The sequence below is a fragment of the Bactrocera oleae genome, chromosome 3 (assembly GCF_042242935.1).
Source record: "Bactrocera oleae isolate idBacOlea1 chromosome 3, idBacOlea1, whole genome shotgun sequence".
In the NCBI taxonomy this organism is placed as follows: domain Eukaryota; kingdom Metazoa; phylum Arthropoda; class Insecta; order Diptera; family Tephritidae; genus Bactrocera; species Bactrocera oleae.
The window spans coordinates 85368335-85395629 of record NC_091537.1 but is presented as its reverse complement, the minus strand read 5'-3'; the positions used below and the strand labels follow the sequence as shown (position 1 = coordinate 85395629).

General features: G+C 34.2%; 1 protein-coding gene across 1 annotated transcript; it reads right to left on the bottom strand.

Annotated features, from left to right (window-relative positions):
• Window positions 1-81: 81 nt before the first annotated feature.
• Window positions 82-27295, bottom strand: Tsp (Thrombospondin). The gene is made up of 10 exons (XM_014247144.3): window positions 26885-27295; window positions 15527-15652; window positions 15405-15471; window positions 15000-15318; window positions 14785-14908; window positions 14502-14633; window positions 11099-11287; window positions 10824-10941; window positions 1744-1838; window positions 82-371 (listed from the first exon to the last, which is right to left on the bottom strand). Exons 2-10 carry the CDS (start codon window positions 15600-15602, stop codon window positions 289-291), a joined length of 1203 nt encoding a protein of 400 aa, XP_014102619.2. The 5' UTR covers window positions 15603-15652; window positions 26885-27295; the 3' UTR covers window positions 82-288.

Here is a 27295-nt window from a genome sequence, read left to right as displayed (position 1 = left end):
TACTTTATTCAAACTTCTTTTTACAGTTATACAACTTCATTAATTGGTTAGACATTTTGCAGCATTATGGATAAAAGAAAATTATGTGTAAATAATATTTGTGTATTTAAAATTTTTCGTTTTTTGGATTCGATAATACTTGAACAAAAATAAAAATATATTTTACGTTAAGGCAAGTTATATTGCAATTATTAAACACAATTGACTAAAATTAAGGCATATACCATATGCTACCATGCATACGTTTGCGTTGTTTCGTGTCGACTTCGACTTCAACTATAGGCCGCTTCACGAGCTTATAACGGAGTATTTGCGTGCGGTGTATTGGCGTTGATAGTGCTGAACATTATGAGAGGGCACTAAGATGTTGGCTGAAAAAAAATTAAGTATTAAAAAAATATTAATAATTTAATTATTACATGTATATATGTGTAGTAAAAAGAAATCCATTAAGTTTTTGCATTAAGTTGAAGATTTTATTTAGCATTGCTAGAACGATTTAAGCAACTATGCACCATTTAATAATTTTATAATGTCACTCTTATAGAAACCCACGTCCTTATTAGCAAAAAAACTGGCAGTCAATTTCCACTAGCTTCACTTGAGGCGAATTTTCACCAGCAAAATCATTCACCATAGACAGTATTCATTACTACATGACTTGGTTTCAGGTCCGGACTATAAGATACACAATAATCTCTACATAATAATCTCTCTACTAAACGCCAGGAACGTCTCGCGAGAGTCACTATAAATGTGTGTGATTTGGCGTTGTCCTCATCGATCACAAATCCTCTCCTATTAGCTAAAGCTGGCCGCTTCCGGGCGATGACTTTCGTCAGATTGTTGACAGTATAAATCCGAATTAGGAGTTTGGCAGTAGAGGCAGTAGAGGCAGCAGTTTATAGTAGATGATTCTCTGCCGGTTCCACCACACGCATAGCAAAAACTTCTTGATCGTCAATCCTGGCTTGGCAATCACTGCAGCCGGCTCACCACATTTCGAACACGACCGTTTTCGCTTGATTTTGTCGTATGTGACCCAGTTTACATAGGCATTAACCATTCGTTCAGGAATAGATCATTTTTGTTGCGATTCAGCAGCTATTCGCAGTTGGAAATTCGATCTATGACTGTTTTTTGCATTAACTCGTGTGGTGCCCATACATCGATCTTTATTTTGTAGCCAGCCTTATTTAAATGATTCTAAACGGTTTTGTGTTCAATAGCAACAGCTACTGCGCAATCGAAACTGTGCTTACATGTCTCAACAATTTCCATTATTTTATCGGAATTTTCGATAATTGACCTTCAGCAAAGTTACGGGTAGGGAAACTACGAAACCAAAAATGCGTGATAATCCTTTAAGTATCTGGACCAAAAACACTAGTCACATTCTGAGTCTCTCCTGAGGCTTGCGTTGTCAACTTTATCGAACAAAACCTGTATAATATGTCGGATTTTCTCATTGCTGGTATTCATCTTTGACGCATGCGCAAACAATATTGCATTGAGCAACTACAAAACTGTCCGACATTTTTTTTAGTACAAAATCTCTGCTTTCTATTGCTATACGTAACCCGATCGTTTATACAACGCGATATACAGATTACTAAAATCAACTGTTAGGAAAATAATGGATTTCTTTTTTCAAGACTTACATAAAAATGTAAGTAGTAACTGTATTTAAAAAGTACAAATATTTAAACTATATTATTTAAGTAAACTTTCTACTGCACTCACCTGTGCGTATTGTGCAAGAACGCCCGTCGCCGTCATATCCAAGTGGGCAAGCATCGCATTGTGGCCCGTTCAGCGTGTCACGGCACTGTACACCACTGCAAAAGAAAGAACCAAAACAAATACACTCACATACACATATACAAATGTAAGCAATTATTTATTCACCAAACCACAACACTTTATGCCGCAGTTATGTAATTCATGGACCTTGAAAATCTATTTATCAAAGTGTCCTAAGCGTTAAGTGGCGTACTCAACCAAAGCAAACAGTAAAGGGCTCACTTCAACTTCTAGTGTGTGTCAGTATGTATGTATGTTTGTGTGTGTTGAGTATGCCGAAAAAGGCACACTGCTGATGACGATGATTTGTTTGCCCAACAGACAAATTACAATTACAAGAAAAGGTTATTAAAATGTTTACGCAACCAAAGAATTTTTGTCTGGATAATCACCCTGCGGTAATACTAAATCAACGACTTGGCAAGTGAACATTGTTAGGCTTGGTAACAACAACAACAACAAGTCATCACTGATATTTACAATTACATTGTTGTAAGTGACAGTGATAAAGAAACGCGATACCCGAAATGCAGTGGAAAGCAGAGCGAACGAGTAGGAGAATGTGAGCGGCAGATTGTAATGATAGGCGCGAGAGATTCAAAGAGCTACCAAATGATCAGTTATCACAGCGGCGCAATCAACCAGCGATCATCACTACACCCTTAAATATTTATTTAAACGCGTATTCGTATTAACATAAAATAAAGGGGTGTCTCAATGAGCGATTTTCGATTTCGAAAACTAATAATGGACTTTAGTGAACGGTTTTTTGCTTAACAATAATTTATATATAAATTGATTTTCCTTTAAGATCACCTTATTTATCAAGAAAATTTAAAGATGTACTGAGTCGATGAACATGCTCTAGCTGAGCGAACGTGGCAAAAGTAGCTTGGAAGATAAAGAACGTTCTGTGAGAATATCAATGCTCTGTAGTTTGAGAGATCAGTGTAGGTGGCTAAAACCATATGGAACCATTGGATGACGCAGCCTAAAACAACTCATCAAATGATAGCGACCGATTGACGAAAAATTCCTGAAATTTGCGACTAGATACCATTTTCCATCATGAAAGCTCTCGAACTCATATTGCAAGATCGGCTAAAACCTATTTGGAAAACAGCGGCTGGAAGGTTTTCCCTCACCCGCCTTATAGCCCAGACGTTCCCCCTTCTGACTACCACTTGTTCCGTTCGATGCAAGACACCCTTACTGGAATACGGTTCACATCAGAATAGGGTATTAATAGGGTATTGGCTTGATTCATTCTTGTCCGCCCGCTCAGTTCTTTTGCGATCGAATCCACAAAGTGCCAGAAAGATGGGAAAATGTTATAGCTTCAGATGGACAATAATTTGAATGATACTATTATATATGTTTTTCTTAAACATATTAAATGACAATTAAAAAATAAAAATAAAACACACGAATATAGTTATACAAATATACTCCATTTCGGCGAGTTTCTTTCATTTTTCTATGTTCCGAGGTTAACGAGGTTTTTTAAAAAGAACTTTAACGTAGTTATAAAGGAAATGGTCGAATGAGCTATGCACCTATGCAATGCCGCAGGTTAAACATAAGCCCAGATGTCAATCGGAACATTAATTAATATAGTACAATCAGGAAAACTAACTACTACTTCAAGCTCAAGTTTCTCCAAAGTTCTAAGTATACCTAACTCAAAAAACCAGTTCTTAGTGTTGCCCTCCTCGAAAGTTGACTAGCTTTTAAGCAGCACACTTAACCGTAACTTTAATTTACATATTGTTACACCCTTTATATGGAAATGCATAAATTTTTACATCAAAGTATAGTGTTGAATTCTCTGATTTTTATCAGTGTGGAAAATCAGCGGTACAAGAACAAAGTTATGTGCATAGGCAACGCGCGCATGCTCAACCAGCTTTTTAGCTGATCGTTTGTATGTACATATGTACATTTGTAAATATGTATGTACGTATTAAGATCAACAGTAACAGAAGGTGAGAGTCTCTAACTTTAACTGCTGGATATAATAACTTTTTTGGTTAAAGGTTCGCGCTCTCAAATGTAAGTCATTGGTATGGAAATATATATTGTACATACATACATAATGGTGTATGTAAGTGAGTTCATATGTACGAATGTAAACAACATTGGTATTTTTTCTGGATTTGCTTGAGTGTTCGTAAGCGTTGATTTGTCTGGAGACGAGTTCGCCTACGCTTTCGCTTTGTTCCCATTCACATTCGCATTCCCGATCGCATTGCTAACTGACATTAACCCATTAGCAACTCACAAGAAAGCCAAAAACAAAAAAATAAATAGGATAATATGAAGAAATATTGTATTAATGTGGTTAAAAAAAGTAAAAAGGTAATAAAAAAAAAAAAAAACGATACCTTCGGTTGCGCTGATATTATAATACCCTTCACAGGTGCATTTTCTATAGCATAAAAGGGAATAAGAAGATCATTAACTTGGTTTTGAGCGCTCAGTTTGCACGGCAGCTATGTTGGTCCGATCTGTACAATATGTTCGGTGATTGTACCGTTGCCTTAGGCAATAAGCCGTGTCAAATTTGGCGAAGATATCATGTAAAAAGAAGCGTCTTTTCATACAAAAATTTGATTTTGATCGTTCAATTTGTATAGCAGCTATAAGTTATAGTGGTCCGATATCGGTGAGGACGTATGCAAAATTTCAGAGTGATATCTCAAAAACTGAGGGACTAGTTCGTGTACATGTGTACCATATATAGACGAACAGGCAAACGAAAGAATATAGCTAAATCGAGGCAGTTCGTCACGCTGATCGTTCATATATCTACTTTATAGTATCTCCGACTTTTCCCTCTGGGTGTTACAAACTTCGTGGCAAACTTAATATACCCTTTTCAGGGTATCAAAATAATAAGAAAGATTTAAAGCAACAAAAAAGTATAATAATTATGCAACTTTAACCCTTCGCTGCGCAAAGTCGAGGAAAAATTGACATTGACATATGCATTCACTGGCATTGCTAGTAGATTCTCCAGCAATAATCCAACTTCCACCGCTTACACTAGTATCTAGCCAAAGCGAAGGGTCTGTAGCGCATTTCGTGGGGTGTGTCCCGTCAAGTAGTATAATAACTTGATCTATGTATGACTTTATTTGCTTTGTAAACTACCAGTAATTAGTGTATATTTGTAATAGTAAACATTAATACATACATACAACTATAATAATATGAAAGTAAGCCGTCAGCTCTATGAGTGAAGCTTTGCAGCAACATTTACAGAGGATGATAGATGATGGGATCGTAGTCGGTTATGAAGCTGTAGGCTCTCAAGACTCAATCAAGCGCAAACTAAGTAAAAATATACTACAATCTCACAGGTATATATAAATACAGGCATTGCGGGTATGCTGGTACATTAATTTTTGCCCTAGCCCTGTCATATTTACACATGATTCACCATCTTTGGCAATTCGCCCACATAATTTGTATGCCATTTAAATATGTACATACTTAACACTTTTGCTAATTGCAGCGGTTATTTTGAAAAGTCTACCTTTCAAGCTTAAGCTTAACTACATGAGCGTACATACTTACTTTTGTATATATAGGCACATTCAGGTAAATTGAAACGCTGTCAAGGAATGCCTGATCCGACGCGCCGTTGTTATGATCACTCTGTGACTCAGGTTTGAGTGACAGCCCTGACAGCTCTAGGTAGTTTTGCTCAACTGTTTATATATTCATATGAAAACATTTAGCTACTCATTAAATTACACTTCAACTATTTTTAGCAAGTATGATGGAGAGTTAAATGTCAAAATATTGATCAGGTCGATTGATACGAAAATATTTCGTAGTTACTGGTAATCGGAAATACTTACACTGCCTACGTAAAATATTTAATCATGGGCATATACAACGCCTTTCAATAGTAAATACTTTCTAAGTTTTGAAAATGTGTACCCAGCCGAATGCTATAGAAAATGTTTCCCCATTGTTTTAGGTTTTTGACTTGTTCGGAATTTGGTTACACGAACTACGAGGTTCGCTCCTCTAATATACTATGTCTAAGAAATAAAATAGTGCATTCGACCACAGGTAAGCAGGTGGCAACTTAAGCGTTTCGATGAGTGGTGGACTGATTGAGAGAACACCATTCATACGAAGGAGGTCAATTGACTGTGAAAGCTTGCAAGAGCCTGCCTATAAATTAAAGAAATTCCTTCCACAAGTAATCGACTTATCCGTTACTATACTTTGGTTAGGAGCAGCCTTTTCGACTGCAATATCTGATGACACTGGACAAAACAAGGGTCATAAGTTAATATTTTCTTCCTAAGCAACCGCTCGAAAACACAATTCGAGAACCCGAAATCTATAGAGAAAAAATATCAGAAATATTTCAGATTAGATTGTGTACATAAAAAGTTTGCATAGATTATTGGTCGAGCTTCTCTTCTTAGTTTTGGAATGATCTACTCAAAATAAATCGATTAATTTTGCATTGAAATGCAGGTTTCATTTAGCATAGGTCGTCCCTATTGTTAAAAAGTTGGGCCAGTCGATTTTCACAATTATTTTGTAAGGCAAAGTTTTCACCAGAAAATCATTCGCCTTATATAGGAACAGGTTGTAATTGCTTGGTGCCAGGTCCGGACTTTAAAGTGGTTGCATAAGAATCTCCTAACCAAGATCCCGGAGCTTGATGGAACGCAATATCTCTCCTATTAGCCAAAACTGGCCACTTCTGCTTACTTTAGATGGTCGAATGGTTGGCAGTATATTTCCAAATCAAGAGTTTGGCCGTAGTGGAGGAGCTCATAGTAGGTGATTCCCTACCAATCCTACCAAACACATAGTAAAACATGTGGACCGTCAATCCTGGCTTGGCCGCCGCTTGCGCCAGTTTACCGCGTTTCGATCATGATCGTTTTCGTCTGACGTTATCATAAGTGACCCACTTTTTATCATCAGCAAACATCTGCTTCAGAAATGTATCGATTATTTTGTGATTCAGGTAGAAACTGGGTACATGAGGCATTTTTTTGCATTAACTCATGTGGCAACCATAAATCGATATGGATATTTTCGCCAATTGGCTTTCCAGAGCGTTGTACATTTTTGACATAAAAATCAAAATTATCGGAACGGAATCGACTATATCAAAATTGCGCATGATTTACTGTTACAGTATCAGGATCATAAAACTATTCACATTATAAAACTATCCATATTTTCACTGTAAAATATGGCGGATTTTCTTATTGCTGGTACTCATCTTCGACGCGTGCGCAAACAATACTGAGTCAAGCAATCACAAAACTGTCTGACAAGATTTTTTAGTATGAAATCTTATCTTTCTAACGCCATATAGCGTAACCCGTTCGCAATTATGCAACATAAAATAAAGCGATTTATTGGAGAAACATTGGATTTCTTTTAACTAGACTATATATCTTCTTCCCTAGATTCAGTCATGTTCTGGTTTTGCAAACTTGACAAATTAATCAGAATTATAACAAAGCAGTATTCTGAGTAAGCAAAGCAATTCACCTATTACAATTGGAGCACTGACCTACTCCAACCGCTCAACTTTCATTGCTGAATCAAAGCATTTGTTTGTTCTTAAAAGATGTCTCTGATTTCATTCTCACGCCATGCTCCAAAGCCATCGATATCACAATACCAATGTAACTGTTAAGTATTTAATTTTATTAAAAAGCTATCAATAATTTCCGGTTACCTAGTTATTTGCCACTCCTTATTCCACATAAGTACAGGCTTATCGTCTACATACTCAAAATAAGAACATAAAAGGGTCGCTTCAATGTAGCTGTGGCACCAACGACTCAACAGGTGATCGTTATAGTGCCGTTTTATGTATTTTTTATTGCCAATTGCCCAGATAAATGGCAAGCAAATAGAAAATAAAAAAGAAAAGCGAGGACGCACACGAGCGCCATGGGTCGGTGCACACATATCTATAAAGATATACGAGTATATACTATATATAAGCCTGTCGCGGCAGCAATACCCTTTTATGTGCTGGAAAGGCAGCTACTTAGTGTTGATAAGGCGCCTTTGATATACCACAACACCGTAGAAGAAGACCGAAGAATGCAACATGTTGCACATTGTGGCTTTAACAATATATGTATATATGTATTTTCGGTTGATGTAAAACAAAAAAAGGGTTTACATGCATTTAAAATTATTTCCTATAAGCATTAAATGAAATGCGCTGTCATCTATATAATTTATTTGAGTTTTGTTTGTTTGTATGACATGGCATTGTTGCTATGCATTGCCGCTGCGCCTGCGCCACACGCGTTCTCGCGGCTCCCTTCCGAGTGGCCGAGTCACATTTCATTGATAATAAAAGTTGACATTAACGACAATGTTGCCACAACAGTTCAATGCGCATGGAGATATACATTCTTGTACGTATGTGTGTGTATGTGTGTGTATTTGTGGGTAATAATTTGTATATTATGCAAATTAGCAAATGAATACCCTTCCACCGGTGTGTTGCATGCTAAAGATGCTCGAGCTGCTGAAGGCATCGGTTGTAATAAAGTTCAAACAGGGCGCAGCCACCAAAAACGTTGTCATCTAAAGTTGTCCATTCAATTTCATTTCATTTAGATGACACCCATGCATATATAGATAAGTACAAGTAGGTATTTTGGTATTTTTGTTGTTGTAGTACTAATAGCTGTCCGTGGTTGGCATATCGGTTACCTCACCCGCGTTATTATTTTGTCGCAAGAATCTTTCTTCTTTGCAATTGTAATTTACACAAAATTTATGTGACATTACCGTCAACCATAACAATAACAATAACAACAAAAGCAAAGGCAAAGCGATGACCACTAAAGCGACCTTAACTGCCGCTAAACAGAACTAAAGTCTAAAAAAAACAAAAATTACAAAAAAAGAAGGAAAAACTCAAATAAAAATCTAAAAAACAAAATGTAAAAAAAAATCTTTAAAAAAGTCAGCATCAATTCAGCACCTTGGCAGCACCGCGATCGCTCGTTGTAACAGGTTGCTCTTCTTGTACGCGCTACACATGTACCACATTCTGTTTTTATGTGGCTTTTATATGCACACATACATATGTACGTACTCCCTGTTGTAGCGCATGCGCCCATAATTTTGGTTTTAGATTTCAATGCGTTTTGTTTTCTTTCAAATTTGACACAATAGCATGCACTTAATGTCACCTTACTCATTTATGCGCTTTGTTGTTGCTCTTTTAGTCTAGTTTCTGTAACGTATGGTAGATCGGTGTATATCTTGTGTTGTGCAGACCTCACACTCACTTTTAAGTTATTGCAAATAAATACAAGATATTTAATAAAATGCCCACGAAGTGAAGGCTTTTATTGAATTTATAGACAGTGCCGTAGGTGGGTTGCTCTCATAATTCAAATTATTTATTTTCTTATGGAAAACGTTATTTAGTAGAGCAAAAATAATTAGAAATTGTTAAATATTTCAGCCGATACCTTTTTTGTGTGGGTTCCTTAAAATTTCTACTTAAAAAAAGTATTTTTTGTTTCTCATCATCAAAATGCCTTTGATTATTTGTGAATTATTTACAAAATGAAAATAATTCCCAGAAAAAAAGGACCCTAAGAATCAGTCTCTGAGACCTTTACATTACATATACCATAGGTTTCGAGTATGATAAAAAATATGAGCCATACTAAATCAGAAATTTTGTGTGTAGCAAAAGCCAATTGATTCAAAAATGTAAGTTCTAGTGAAAAGAAATGCAATATTTTTCCAATCTTTTCAGACAACTTTCTGATTGCTTGACTCAGTATTGTTAGAGCATGTGTAAAAAATATTCAACATATCTTACAATTTTCCTTCGATAAAGACAAAACGGAAGCCAGACGGCTGAAAATGTGAATAGTGGAATAGTATTTAAAGTCCTGATACTGTCACAGACAATTACGCGAAATTTTAGTTTTGTTGATTCAGAACCTGTAATCTTGATGTCAAAGATGCATGACGCTCTGAAAGACCAATTATCGAAAATATCGATAAAATAATGGACCGAGTCCTAAACATAGTATAAAATGCCGTTTGGAACCATATAAATAAAGCCTTAGGATGCTCGATGTATTGACGTATAACAAAACGGTGACGAAAGCGTGACTATTGACAAAGTGGGTCACTTTCGATAATATCAAGTAACCGTGGTTGAATCGCGGTGAGCCGAGCAAGGATTCAAGTCAAGAAGGTTTTGTTATGTGTTTGGTACGATTGTCTACTATGAGCTACTCCTCAACGGCGAAACTCTTAATTCGGACCTTTTCTGTCAACAATTTGATGGAAGCAATAGTCCAGAAGACAGCAGCTTCCGCCAATAGGAGAGGAATTGTGTTCCATCAGGACAACGACAAGCCATGCATATTTATAGGGATTCGCCAGAAGCTGCAGAAGCTTGGTTGGGAGATGCTAGAACATACTATGATACATACTTCGCATCTTAACACCTTGTTGGAAATGCGAATGCTCAAATTACCGAAGAGGTTACGTGTGATTGACTCTTTTCTTTGCTTTGAAAGGAAAAGATTTACCTTCAAATACCATGTTTTTTGATCAAACAGATCAGTGGTATTGAGCTTAGTCCCGTTGATAACATATATTACTATAGATAAAGTTCAATATTTATGAATAACGCTGTTCGATTATCAGTTATCCGTTTCAAAAATATAAATATGGTGGTTGTCACAAAAGAAGAGAACAGAAAGCCTAGGTAGACGGTATCATTTGCAATAAAAATAATGTAAAGGTTCAATGGAGAATTGGAATTGCCCTATTACCCTAAAACTTATCGATATTAGTTCTGCTATAAAGAAAAGAAATAGCGAATATAAGGAAAAAAAATAGAGAATATGTAAAGAAACCCAACTATCGAATATATTAGATAGCAATAAGTAGCTTCAAGCCAAACTAACTTAACTAAGATCCCTAAAAATCTTATAAGTTCGTATTTAAACACAAATTGCTTTACTTACATGAAACAAGGACGATCAGCGCAAGTGATGCCCGGCTTACAAATCTTGCCATCGCCCACGTGACCCATCGGACAGCGACCACACCTCAGACCACTAGCCGTTTCGCGGCACTCAACACCTGCAAGTGGTGACAAAACCGTAAATTTTCGTCATTCTACACGCATTTCAAACTCAAATCAGCATTTGTGTGTATGTATGTATGATATAAAGGTATGTAAGTATGTCTATTGAAATGTTGTCTGTTTTTATGTACTGCTTTGCAAATACTGGCTCACCTGGATAGCAGGGATTCGCGTTGCGACATGTTGGCTCCAAGCGCAAACTGCTGCTGCTCGGTTCCTTGCAGCCGGCGCAGTTCTCGAGCAAGCGGCGTAGGTAGGAGATCTCTTGACGTTGGTTGGCGATATCTTCACGTAAAAGTTTCACCAATTCCATTAGGTCGCTCAATGATTTTGCGAGGGCGTCTGCATGGGCAAAAAAAAGTATATATAAACAAAATAAATTTCAAAAATAATATACAAAAAAAATCTGTATATGTATTATATGTAAGTATACGTACGCACCTACTTATAAATGATTAACATTAAAGGTGAGAGTAAAAGATAAAAAAATTTATGAATAAACAATAATAAGAAGACGCGTTTATGCCGTAAATGTGCAAAACAAAAAAAAAATAAAAGCAAATAAATATATAAAAATCGGCAAAAAAATTATTAACAACAAGAAAGAACGTTATATACCCCTCACAGGTGCACTGCTTATAGCATAAAAGGGTTTAAAAAGAAATTTAACTTGCTTCTGATCGATCAGCTTGTATGGCAGCTATATGCTATAGTGGTCTGATCTAGAAAATTTCAACGGCGATTTTCACCGCTGCTTTGAGCAATAATCTATGCCGAATTTCGTGATGATACCTCGTGATATAAAAAATTTTCATTCAAGAACTTGATTTTGATCGATATTTTTGTATTGCAGCTATATGCTGGAGTGATCCGATATCGACGATTCCGACAAATGAGCAGCTTCTTGGAGACGAAAGACATGTACGAAATTTCAGATCAATATCTCTGAAAACTAAGGGGCTAGTTCGCACCAATACAGACAGAGTGATGGACAGACGGATATGATTAAATCGACTTAGCTGGTCACAATAATAATTTATATATACATATATCTACTTTAAGGGTCTTATAAACTTCGTGGCAAACTTGATACACACTATTCAGGGTATACAAATAAATAAAAATCGACAAAAAGGTAAGTAACAAAAATAAACAATAAATCATGAAACTTCTACATAGAGTCAAATGTCTGTACATATAATATAAAGCGTGCCGCAGCGCGGAATTATGACGCAGTTGCGCACACGCCCAGCCAAGCAGCAACAACACAATATAACCTTCTGCAAGTATATATCAACTTATATAAGTATATATTTTGCGTATAATTTCAGCAAAGCGTGGGAAGTTGCCTCTCAAGCAATTTTATTTGTTTCTATATGCGTCTATAGGTGCTTGACTTTTGAATTGTTGGTGACTTAAGTGGCCCCTGGAGCTTTATTTTTCTAAGTTTCAAATACACTCGAGCTCATATTGCCCAGTGGTACTCGCACAATTCAATCCGCATTTCTTCCACATCGCTTCTCAAATTGCAAATACGCTCTAAATTCAGCTTAATGTAATCCACACCAAAGCTTAGCTTAGAGGCGCGCTTTAACAATAGCCAAATGGGTGAACGTTGTAGTTTTATGGTATTATGGTTGTTAAACTCGCGCATACTAGCAGCACCAGCTGCGTGTTGCAATCGACTGCCGCAGTGTGAAGCCCTGATTGTGACAATGACAGTGACAGTGACACTGAGCGCATGACAATAGTTTTGTTGCAGAGCTTGGATTGCAAGCGATACGACTTTGTATATATATATACTTGTGCGTTAGACGTATCTATCTATATATGTGGCAACAGCTGCCGGTCCACTTGCACCCACTCGCAACTGTAGAGCTAATTGAATAGTTCTAACATAAAATTGTGAATTAACTCCTACTTTACTGTGATAGCGGTTGATTACTAGTGATAAAAAAGAGGTCACTTTCGACAACGACAAGCAAAAACGGTCAACAATCGCCAAGCCAAGATTGACGATCAGGAACGTGTTTAATGGGATTGACAGGGAATCATTTAATATGAGCTCCTTCCCTACGGCCAAACTCTTAATTTTGATGTGTACTGCCAATAATTGGACCATCTGAAGGAAGCAATTGCCTAAAAGTAGGTAAAGTAAATGGTCGAACTTATCCATAGTGACTCGCCTAAAGCTCCGAGAGCTAGATTAGGAGATTTTTATTCAATCACCTTATAGTCCGGACCTGGCACCAAGTGATTACTACCTGTTAATGTCTATGGCAAATGCTTTTGCTGGTGAATAAGTCGTCTCAAGAGAAATTTGTTAAAATCGACTATACCAATTTTTGCCAATAGAGACAGAAGTTTTTATAAATATTCTTTAAGAACAATAGTCAACCACATTTCCTTATGAGATTCTGGATCATTGTACCTTGATTCCTTATGTTGTTTCGCTGTTCTTTTGCGGGTTACTTTTGAACAGCTGGACCTTGGGCGGTCGCAAGATCCTTCTGGCACAGTAAATAACATAAGAGAACCAGCGACCCCTTCGTACCCAGCAAGGTTAGGCTTTCCTTAATTGTGGGGGTTGTAGCTCGTAATTTGACTATTGATGTCTACGTGGTTATGCTGAAAATTTTACTGGAAGAAGATGAGGTAGAAACATCTGAAAATTTTTTTCTTGTTTGTCCTGCAATTACGAGATCAAGGCTAAAATGCCTTGGATCTCACACATTGAGACAGCTGAGCTGGCAGAAATATAAATTAAACCCTAAGCAGACTTGTGTCCTTCACAAAGGACTGACCGCATTCAATCCAAGTTTGATCTGCTATTGGAATAAGCTATAAATCCTAACCTATCTATCTAACCTATCCTTACATTGTTTTGATTTCATTTACTTTTATTCCCAAGCTGATGTTGTAAAGCAAACAGCTGACCATGTCGTAAATAAAAGACTGTTATATTGCTTACAAGCCATAATCAACTCGCAGCTCACGAAAGTTTTCATGAAATCAGAGATATGATATCTATAATATAACTTCAAGGCGAGACTGTATACTCGACGTACATTTCCGGAACTAATAATACAATCTGAATATAAGGTGTCAGATCCTTGCAAAGAATCCAGCACTAAGCATTGTGAAATTTTCGGGGCACCATCTGTTATTTACGGGTGCGAAGATCCTATTCGGGATTGGCCTAAGTTTATATATGAACTCAAGTATTTGGCTAATACTTTATCGTTTCACAACAACAACTCCTTTCGAAAGATATCTAACACTCCCACAGCTGAATTCGAGCTTTATACAAGTATATCGCCTGTTAAACACTTTGACAAGTGGGCCAATCAATGCTAGTTCCAAATTCCTACAGCGCTTTTCAGCTATTGTGCAAAAAATTTATTGCCCACAAATGAAGTATTGCATAGATCTGGATTAGTTTTAAATTGGACACACAAAGAGTACTGGAATGTTGTTATTTCATTTAACTCACACACATACATATTTATACATATTATATATTAGTTTAAACTCGTAAGTATACACATGTACATACCTTCACAATCGCCATGCATGATGGGAATGTCACCGCGCTGCTCAACCTCAATCGGAATGCGTTCCTCATCGTGATGTTTATCGCTGGAATCGTTGCTAAACCAATTGCGTACATCGCGTTTCTTATTCTTCTCTGTGGCATACAAATCATAAAGGAAAGTGATCGATGAACTAATGCAAATCAGTGCAATAAAAAAGTGCCTCCAATGTACGCATGCGCGTAGCAGGCAAGCCATATAAAATGCACATGTAAATAAATGACAATTGAAATGTGTTACACCTACCCGCTACCTGCGTACGCATCATGTGCACTTTATTGCGCTTGTGCACGCCCTTTTGGCAATTGGTGCGTTGCAGCGCCGGCTCAAGTTGTCCGTCAAAGTACAATGGATATTTGCGTTCCCTGAACTATCAAATAAAAAATGGCAAATAAATTTATGTTAAATATAGTATTCCGCTTGCTCGTCCTTTGTCTCTCTCCCTTAAATTGAATACCCACCAGTTTTATAACCGGATCTGTGTCCATCTGTGCATAGAGCTCCGTCAAACTGACATCTAATTCATGCGTCGAACTTTCTTTGCAATCCACCAACATAGCTATGCGATTTTTATGAAAATGCAATGCCAGCGAGCGTATTGTGCTGGTCTCATTGGTATTGGGCAATTCGAAGTGTTTCGATACAGTGGCACCATTGGCAGTTACATCCAAGGTGACACGTTGATTCATGCGATCAAGGAAAAACGATAATTTATGTTTTAATGTAGGGAAATCGATCATAAAGAGTGCTTCGATTGAAATGTGTAGTTTGCGACGCGGCCTGAAATCGAAAAGGCAAGCAAAAAACACATTAAATTTATTTGGAGCATTTACAATGGCTCCGCTCGTGTGCGTACGTATACCTACCGTATGTGTCGCATTGATATGACACAATCACCCTTCTTTATATGCTGCTCCAGCTCAGTGGAGGCCACTAAAATCAGATATTTGAAATTAAGTATTTTTTAGGTTATACATGCTTAACAAACCTGGATCAAGTGATAGTGAATTCACGCTGCTAACAGCCAAAAAGGCTGCTAACGTTAGCAGATACAGCCAGTTCATGATTTGGAGTTGGATATGTACGCAATTATTTTTAAAAGATCAGCCTTCAGCTATATGGTAATAAATAATAATAAAATAAAACAACAAAATTTTAACAAGTTTAAGTATATACAAAGTGTGTGGTTATTAGCTAGCGGAGGGCCCAACTATTTCAGCCTAAATAATAATTGACGCATATAAATATTATATTAAACTACCGATTCAGAACAATAATACTGTCGAAAAAGAGAGGAGAGAGAAAAAAGGAGTTAAAGGACAGCGGAGATGAATTATGCGTTTGATAGAATATTGAAGTGCTCTGATAGAAAATTAGCTTAAACAAGCATGGCTGGAACTCTGAGTTTTACCAAAGCTGGACATCTGACTAGAATGTTTTGAGATATGTGAACATTGGAAATATTACATATATAAACCATATTTCAAAATATAATTAGAGATAGTGGATGGAAACAAAGAATATGGTATTCTTCAGTTGAAAAAACTATTTATATTTTCAGGTTTTATTTTCTTGTTTTGGGCATCTAATTGAGGTTTTAATAGAGAGGTCCTACACATGCGTATAGAGGCGGGCGCAGAAGTTGTTGCCCTTGATTACGAGATAACCAAAAAATATGCTTTGAAATTTCAAAACTTTTCAGAAGACTACATGCTTTCATGCAATATGTTATATCTAATTCAGTATGAAATACTATGTGTGGTGAAAGCCGATTTCAACCAGTCTTGCTAATAAACTACATACTTTTTCATTCTCCCAAAAATAAGTTAATAGATTTCATTTCAGCATGCTATATCAATACTTCGAGTGCATATTTCTACCCTAACCTTATCATAAAAATTTCATTCTTAATTGCCTGATAACTTATGGATTTATGATACGTGAAATTAGGAATATAGATCGAAAGCTTGATATAGACGAGATGACAGAAAACATTCGGAATTGCTTTCAACTTCACCACTACTATTGTCTTCGGAATCTCTGTCTATTCATCTACTTGTATTTTTATCTTGTGAGTATAGATATCTTATGATTTATTTATGAATCAGCCCTCTCAAGAATACCGATCAGTTGACCTCAATGCATGATAATTCTACAAATAGGTCTAACATTATGCTCATGAACTTTTTACCAACTGAAAAACTGGTCCATTTAAATAGCGCACGCAACTATAAAAAACAGTTTTCTAGACTGGTACACCTTTTTATGTTCGTGCGAAGTTTGTTCTTCGTATATCAATTACTGTGTGTTTGGCAGCTTTTTTGTTTTCAACCCGAAAAGTTTGCTTGGCGATTTTCACCACGGAAAAAAATTGCAACGAGTTTACTTGAAATTTTGTGTTTCCAATAAAATCACAGTTACGAAATCGTTAAAAATGTTGAGTGGCACAAAACATTCTGTGCAGGTTGTGAAGTCATCGAAAACTTGCCTCAAGTGAGTTGTTCATCCATCTCAGTTAATGTGTATGGAAAGCTGGATTAAGTGGCGGCGTGCTTGTGCTTATTTTGAGTAAAGAATTTTATTAAAATATGCGTTGTCAGTCCGAGTCAGATTTGAACAGATAGTGCTAGGTTTAGATTTTCTAAATAAAATCCTCAAAAAAACTCTTTCTATAACAATCTATCATACCTAATAACTTGTTATTTATGCATTTCCGTTTAGTACTCATATTTGCCCCACTTGATAGTTCCACAAATGCTTACGCCCTGCTAATTTTTAGCTATGTGTTTTTCATCTGCGTTGCGACAACATACCTAAGCCTATAGCCCATATATTGTATATTATGCCTATGACACAGTTTTCTTAATCAATCAAAATACCGCAGTGATTAAAATATTATCAAAGTATCATTTATACTCATAGCACACATCCACACATACTTATAAACATACATATTTACATATGATCTGTTCAAATTGTCCACTGCAATTTGTCTATTGGTTACCGCTGACTACTTACACAGTAGGCACCAACAACAGCGAGACAGTAGACAATAAACTGTCAAGAGACGCCAGTGTGGGTGATCACCATAAGACATTTATGCCGATCTTAATCTTTTATTTTTAGGTAGTTTATGTCTTTATTGCGTCAATCAAACGATTTAAGTGATTTAAGCTGTCGCCGCAAGAAGATCAGTTGCCTGCACTATTTTGATTTTATTATTTCAATATTAGTTGGGGTTGAGTTGAGTATAGGTTTGTATATATTCGTATTTTTTCGTTTTTAATCCCTATGCGTATAAATGCGGTGTCTAAGTACTTGGCAAGACCTTGAAATTTTTATTTTGCTATTGAATGGTCTGATTTTTTTATTTATTTTTCAGGAAGCTTCCATTTACACGCCGATTGATTTCAATGATTTATTTTTTTAGAATGGAAAGATTGAAGAAATCCTATAATTTAGTGAGTGTTAATGCGATTCGAAACCCTTCCATCAAAGTAGATTACCAAATGATTTTAGAAGAAGATGTAAGCAACGGCATGTAATGTGTGGGCAAGTGGTGATGTGCTTATTCTATTATGAGGGTTACCTGTTGCACGAAATCTTAAATCTTCAGTGATGATATCTGACTATTAAAAAAAATATTTTCTATCGATTACGTATTGGAATAGCATGCAAGGCTTAAAAATATATACTAACTATTTATAATATATTTCTGCAAGTAATTTTAGAACTTCCTCGAAATGTTGCTGCTCAGATTGCATAAGCTACTAAAGTGTTACGTCAGTCTAGAGCGATGATAACAAGCCTAATTTTGACCATTTACATTGGGAGTAAGAAAACACGAATCGATTTTATTTCTTCTGATTACTGAGTCAGTCTTTAGAATTATATACATATATTAAAAATTCAAAAGGCCTCGACGGACGCGGTGGATTATAGGAACTAGTTCTAGCTGAAACAAAATAAATAACGGCACACTAAGCTGCTAGCAAAGTATGTACCATTTTAGCCTTACATAAATTTTTCCCAAAATTGGGATCTTGTAAAAGAATTATCTAATTATTTTTTTGAGCAGTAAATTGCTTATAAATATTTGCTATAGTAAAAAAAAGTATACTAGTTTACTTGATAATGTTACTATAAAGTTACTGTTAAAGTTTTAAGTGGATAAGTGCGATAATAGTCTCTGAGTACTATCGTCGTATAAAATGTTTGGTGATTCGAAAAATGCAGTTTCGAAAAAAGGAGGTAAAAAATAGTATTTTCACTATTCTACGTATTGAATAATGTCTTTAGGGCCCTAAAACTGGGTTACTCTCGCTGTAGGTTTGCTTTTTCTGTTTGTCAAGAACTAAGTTGTTGTCATTTTCATTGATATTGTGGTCGGTCGTGTGACTTCGAAGTTAAATTTTTTGGGCATCATTTCCTTAAAACATACTTCAAGTGCCAACAAAAAAATTCGGTTTCTTTTGAAATTCTTAACTGGTCTAATCTATTATTGCTGAATTGACATCGTGTTGTTGTTTATATTTTTGGCAGAACTTAAGGTAACGAAATGTTTTTTAAAATGTTTTTATTTATTTTTTTATTGTAGGTAACACAAAACGTTCTAAAATAGTTTTAACTAGAAAATGGATCTCATAAAAATTTAACAGTCATTCAGAGGAGGCAAAAACATTATTAGAACTACTATTTGAGAAAAAATACCGACATAACCAGTACAAATAAAAAACAAGAAGGGGTTAGTATTTATCAAGAGTATGAGCGTCATTATTATTTTATGAATTTTTTGCGCAAAATATTGAAAAAAATGCCTCTTCACAAAAAAGAAAAACAATACGATTTTTAATCGCGGTAATAAAAAATCGAAGAACATGAAATATATACATCAAAACATTTCTGCAAAAAATGTTTGTGTGCTTTTTTTCTCATTTCATTCAAATCCCTTGTGTAAGCTCCCACGCCATTTGCTATAAAATCACAATATTATCAAAATAATTTTAGACTTATTTGCCATGAAGTGTTAAGCTTATAATTATATAGGGATTGACACCTATAAATTTGTGATTTACGTATCACTTCCGTTGTACGCGCAAAATAATAATAAATAGCCAAGAGTGAAGAGTTAAATGCGAATATACCGAGTATACACACTTATGTGTGAACCCTTTGGCGCTAAAAGCCGCTGACACTCATTTATACCATACAAAACGCTGTCAATTTTATTTTTTAAGAATATCTATAAGTGCATACATAAATACGCCATTACTGCTATAACTACATACATATATACACCAATACTATAAAAAATAATCACAACAACGAAATATATGACTATACTTATTTCACTATCAACAATTCTACGCTCTTTTACTTGTTTACAACTCGAATACGGGTATTTCTACTTTCTGTATATGTGTGCATGAGCATGCGTGTGTGCGTGTGTGTGAAACCGCAGCTTAGCAATTCACGCGGAAATACCTTTAAGCGCCTACGCATAGATTTCAAATCGAATTCGTAAGATAAACAGCGGCGAAAAGAGTCATTGGAGTAAACAAATAACAACAACAACCAAATACAATGCAAAAACAACAAGTTAGGTGGTGAAAACAGCATCAACTACACACAGGGAGATAAACCGTAGTTAACCTTTTATGGACAGACACATTCACAGCAAGTGAACGCGCTTAGAAAGCAACGCAAGCGCGTAAGCTAAGCAAACCACATATAATTGATGAATGTGTTAGTGAATATGCTTATGCGTATATGAATCTATGAGCGTGAGCAAGCATAGGCAGTAGGTTTTTTGTATGCACGTTCTTGCTTAATATTATATTAATATATTTCTAAAAATGCAAATAAATACGTGAATATTTATAAAAAATTTTTTTTTAAATGCGAAAATAAATATTTACAACATAATCAATTTGCCATAATTAGCAATAGAAAGGCGATAAAGCAATCAATTTTATAGACAAAACGATATAACAGTAAGTCAAAAAACGTGAGAGAGTAAGAACACAAGCAGAATGTCAAAAGCATAAAATGTGAACGCGTTAAGCAGTATTCCTTATAAGGCGAAGTTATGGACTAAACGCGACAAATTTCGTTAACAATTTCTGCTATGGGAATGAGCATGACTGGCTCCAACTGGTTCAATCAACAATTTCAGTATATGGAAGCTATGGGAAGATATTGACCGATATCATCTGTCTTTTAGGCCGAATACCACATTATGCAAACTGTTATATATTCACCAAACCTTATTTAGATGTCGCAAAATCTGACACTACACTTAACAATTAATATTCAATTTAACAAATTTTTTGGAAATTAGACGTTATAGTCTTTACTTTATTTAAAAACTATATTTCAATTCCCCTCGTACTGATCATTTAAATAGACTTATTAAGTCATTGCATAGCTTCTATCGCGGGCTTTGTGCAGTCCCCATGCAATCAAAAAATTCCGTAACGAAAATAAACCTAACACGATCACAAAGTATGCGAAAAATGTTTGCATACTTTTAAGCGTATGTTCAAGCGGAACAAATCAATTAAAGTGCAGGGTGATTCAAAAATAATAATATCTTAGATACAATTTTTTTAATGGCAATTAAAAATATGGAATTTAATTAATAAAAAATAGATTATGCAATATTCGGAGTTATACTATTAGTAACATTTACTTATTATTCTTTTGGTAAATAGCTACCCCATCTTTTTTTGGAACAGTGTCTCGTTGTAATTGAACAATACAATTGAAATCATGTATGTCAATCGGATTATCAATGACAATAAATTTCCACTTATCTTGGCTTGCGATTTCAACATCAACTTCGCAGACAAAATATTAGAGCGGTTAACAACTTTTCTTTCGGGAAATTAAATTTGAAAATGAGTAATGAACCACAAGAACCCACAACAAAATATGGGACCGCCATTGATTGATTTTCCAGATACCATAAACCTATAGTTTCAATGATAAAAATTCCTTAATAACCAACATGTATTGTAAGATAATAAAAATTTTTTAAACAATATCAACTTCTCATTTATTCAATAGAAGAAAAAAAATGGTTTTCTTATCGATCACCACACTCAAAAGGTGTAACTTGAATTAATATCAAAGAAAAAACTTGAATTAATATCAAAGAAAAAAATACGGCATGGCTTACTGCCGATGACCATGCAACAATCTTTGAGCATATTGTTTAGGTCGGACCACTATATAACGATAAAGATCTTTCTCTCACTTCAAACTGATCAAAATGTAGGCAAAACTTTTAGTCAAATCTTTTGCAGTCAGAGTAATCTTTCATAGTACATTTTATGTTAAAAATGTATCGTTAAAAAATATCTGATTTTTCAGGAAATTGAATTTTAATAATTTGGTAAGGTGTTTGTTTCTATAAACATTCATTCACATATGTGCATACATATGTCCATAATTTTAAAAATTGCGTTATAATTATATATTGTATATTATGATTAATTTTTTCTACTTGTCAAATAGAACAGAATTTGTAAGCAATCTTCAACAAGCCAATGACGGAACTAGAGTCGGCGCCATAAAACATAAATATATTTTATTATGTTTTACCAAATCAATCAACCAAGGTTTATGTATCAATAAAATACTTCCTGTCTTTTTATAAAATATTTAGATTTAATAGCAATCATTTACATAAATATGTAAGCATCTAAGCATTTACAATTATACGTAGCCTCTGCACATTAGTACACATAAAGAGCAACCTTCAGTGCCTCCACTTATAATAATGAAATGGATGTAAACAAATAAAGATGTAATAAAAATGAAATACAAAACTTTTTCTATCATCTAAACACCCAAATACTCTACATAAATATTGATAATAGCAATATATTTTTACCAAGGTCAAGATCTGTTACAGATTTCAATTAAATGTAATGCATAAAGAAGAAAATAATAATTAATGTCTATCAAAGTGCACATACATATATATTCACATTACATAAGTATGTATGTATGTTGACCTTTTGAAGAAAAAAATATGAAACCACATAATTTTAGAGTAATTATTTTATGTACCTACAATTCCACTATTCGTGGCGGGAAACTTAAAGATATAACTGCCAATTGATGCTAAACATCTTAGTTTCAGCAATACACTGAAAACATTTAAGTGTGACGAATCGAACAACAACTGGCATAAGCCACATATACTGGTATGAAATTTAAGGAGGTATCAGATTAATCTTTTAACTTTATTTTTAGAGCTATATAAAGAGCAAGAAACTTGCGAATCTTAATTTCATATCATTCGATCTAAAATACCTTGCAAGTCAGAAAAAACACGTTAATTTCGTCAACTTTTTTTTAAGTGGCACTTTATTTAATATATAAATAAAAGAAATGTACAAATATAGAAGTTAATGTACTTTAATAATTGTAAATTCATTATGAAAAATTTTTGTTTCCCCTTTTTACCATAGCCAATCTTCAGAAGAACCTCCGATAAAAGGTGTCAGGTGGTGAGGAAGATTTTTCTGCTTAAAATTATCTTAAATACAAAAACCAAAAAAATATTATTACAAAATGATCAAAGGAGTCAAAATTTTGATTTTTGACTAAATGTAAAAATTTACACTTCAGAGTGGCTTAAAAAATTGCATTATTATCAAAAACTTTATTCCTTCAACCTTATTTCTTACAAATTTATATGCAATACTATATAAGATGGTGCTAGAAAATTTCAAGTCAACCGATCAGCCGTTTCGAGGAAAATTTCCTCACCGACTCATATAGATGAATACAGGTAGGTCTAGTCAAAATTTTGATTTTTGACCAAATGGGTTCTTCCCTTCTTTAAAAGTTGTTTTTTGTGAAAAAATTTACATTTCATCTTATTCCATCGATCAATACCTGACAAATATTATATATCTAAGAAAGTCGTGTGAAAACTGAAGTGAACTGGTCAGGCCGTTCGGAGAAATTTTCCTCACTATTTATTGCATCTGCATGTAATAAAGTGCAAAGTTTTGCTCTGAAAATGCGAAATATTTGGAGCTGAAGAAATTAATTTCAGAAATAGACCATATTTATCAATTTTTTTTATATACATATTCCTCATACTTTTCTATACATAACTACATATTTATTTGTCTATAAAAATCTATTAACCACATAACCACATTTGTTTAAACAAATAAGGTGTATATTTGTTTCCATTTTGCCAGTTAATTTTCAACAAAACAAAACACATAAAACCAACAAACAAAATTAAGTTCAAAGCAATTTAATCAAGATATTTTACATACGAATTAAGTGCAAACTCACACAAAATATACACATAAGCTACTCATAAAATATCAAATTATCCAAATAAGCATTTTGAATCATTTTAATTAAAATGACTTGAGAATGGCACTGAGCAGCGATTTAATTTATCGCCCACAAGCGATTATTAAGTGGTTTGTATACAACATTTGCCATAGAAATATGATTCAAAGCGCCACACGAAGATCTAGTGAGATATGTATAAATATACTAGTTTTATACACTATGTATAACATATAATACATATGTATGTAAATAGTATTTTTTCGAATGGTGTAATAGAGTAAATTATTTGGAAACAGGTGCGAAACTAGTATATATGTAATCTAAAAAGAATAACCCCTCAACGGATATTCATTGTTAATGGATAGTTATAATTTTAAAGAGATTATATTCACTTGTACATATAAAATAAATCAAATTTTTTTACTGAACCATGTGTACATATATAATATTTGAAAATATATCACGATAATTTAAAGTTAATTCGGCAAAAAGTTTCGGAGATAATGGCGTATTTGTAAGAATTTTTTAACTTAGTGCAAGCGGCTCCCAAAACTTTAAACTAATTTTTCCCGAAATGCTGTTTATAGAGTCGGTGAGGAAAGTCTCACTGAAACGACTGGATCGATGAAATTGAACTTTTCGCACGATTTCTTAGATATATTTGCCAGACAATGATCGAAAAAATAAAATTTTTTATAACTCTGTTTTATAAATCATACTGTAGTGTAAATTTTTTCACAAAAAACGACTTTTTTGGTAAGCCACCATTTTGTCAAAAAAAAAAATTTTTTGATGAGTGCTTCGTTGTTTACCTGTACTTAGCTATTTTAAAAACTTTTTTTTTTTGTTTAAGGATTTGAGATAATTTAAAGTCGAAAAGATAAGCCATTTTTAAAGGCCCCCTTGGAGAATGATGAATACGAAATTATTAAATTACATTAAATTCTGTAAATATACATTATTTTTAGCTTTTTATTAAAGAAAATGGCTCGTAAAAATTCACGAAAATGAGCGTTTTTCTGACTTCCAACACCTTAAATCCGCAATAGTATAATTCATGTTTTAATTAGAGATATATTCAGAGTATTTTTTAGTAAAAAAGAAGTACCGAAAGACAGAATTTACCCCTTAACAAGCCTGGCAAAGCTAAACCCTCTTTTTTATTTTCAAAACTTTACTAAAAATTCAATTGAATTGAATTCATAGAAGAACGTAGGGACCCTAATATTGAGGAATAGGTGATATTATATTATTCACATCGCTACTTCGAAATGGGTTAGAGGCGAATGAAAAGCTTAAATGGAAATTTACAATAAAATAAATTTTAAAAGGCTTTCAGTTCTGAATAAGAATACTAAAATTTTATTAAATTTCAAGTATTTTAACCATACAAGTTTTATTATTTTTTTTTTAACGCAAATGGGTTCAACTACTTGAGTTACTTAAAAAAAATACTTTTTCCAAGCCAAAATATCGTTTACAGATATAGTCATTGAATTTTCAAACTACCCCTGCAGTATACAGTAATAGTTGATTTTGAGGTTGTTTTAAAGTTTATTATTAAATACATATATACTTGTAGAATTACATTATATTATCACTGCATTCATTACTAAATGATCGAGTATGTGTTGCGATCACAATTAAGGCGGCACGAAACTTTGAAGATCGTAACACATCGTTATGTAAAAATACATAGATATTAGGGTGTGTTGATATATATTTAATATGAATGAATTAGCATACAATTACCTCTAAGGCTCATAAGTTTCACAAAAAACATATTACACGTGTTTACAATTTGCATACATTTGTTGACAGCAAATTATTACTACAAAAGAATTTTAAATTCAATATAAAAGTGGATAAAATTTATTAATATAACTGCTTAAATATAAAATAATATGTTCATTGGATTGATGTTGATTGGATAAGAATTAATGTATCAACGTTTTATGTATTTTAGAAGGTAAAGCGAAATTATTATATTTGCATAATAGTTATGTAAATAACTGTATCTTCAATTCCTCTTTTCTTTTCTGCTGCCTTCTAGATTTGTCAGCAGTTTTTTTCCAAGGAATGTGAATAGACAAAGTTCTTTTCCATTGCTGTTTTTGCTGTTCTAAACTACCTTCAAGTTAAGTGAGCCTTTCAATATATCAAGCTTCTGAAGAATGATGTTAATATTACTAGTTCTAAAGGATATAGAAAAATGCATTCATATTAAGTTCTAAAGAATCTGAAATAGTAATTACTTTAGTCGAATAGAAAGTCTTAGACAAGAATTTCTAAAGAGAGGAAACCACATACGGTGAATTAAAGGCTGCTGATAACCGATTCCGATCGATTTTGCTAAGAACGCAGTACAACTTCAATATTAAAAAGTGTTTACTAGTGGCCCCTAAACATTCAAAGGCAGACTAATTTGTGTATTATTACAATTAAAGGTTCTGAAACATAAATATTGAAGGATTCTCTACTTGTCGGATAATTAAAAACATAATGTAATTTAAAACAAGAAAAAACGTTAACTTCGCCTGCGCCGCAACTCTATGGTATTGTATTGTAATACCCTTCACAAGTGAATTTCTTAAATTGTGTCCGATGTCTTCTCTTCGGCGTTACAAACTTCGTGGCGAACATAAAATACACTCTTCAGGAAATAAATATTAGAAATAATATAGGAAAAGTCCTAACAAGCAAAGGTGTGAGAATAAACAATAATTTAATAAAAGAAACAGGTTAGTTTTTTAAGGTCGAGATTTAAGCACTAGTGAAAAAATCACTATAAATTCGTATAGGAAGTTGACTGATCTCTAAATTAGTGAAGAACTCATTATAATTTCGGATATGAAGTCAACTAATCGCTAGATTTCCTCTAAGCATACATTGGATTGAGGTATTAAGGGAAAATCCATAGTCCAGTACTCTGACAGATCAGTTCAGGCACTTCACTGAACACTGTGTACTATTAAATATATTTCTTAGCTACAATATTTCAGTAAAACTTCCTCACCCTGTGCAAATTTTACCAAGAAGGCTCTCCAACTCTTGATATGTTTCCAATAATTTTTTTATTTTTTAACAATAAATCTTCACTGCAAACACATAAACGTCTTCTCTAATGGCAATTTTATATCTTTCAACCGATCTACAATGAGCGCCACCTTTTCACCGGACAGACACTTTTCTCCGAAATCAAAACAATCAACACTTTGAAGCGATTTTTATGACATCCGCACTTTTGTTTATTTTGATTGGTCCTTCACCTTGAACACCTACATACACATGGAGGCAACGCGATCACACGTTAAGAATGCACTAAAAACTAATTCCTTTTCGATTTACACGTAATCGTACTCGTACTCGTAGTAAGCGTAAAAACAAACCGTTACGGTCAACGTATCAACGTAGACTGGTTGAGCTG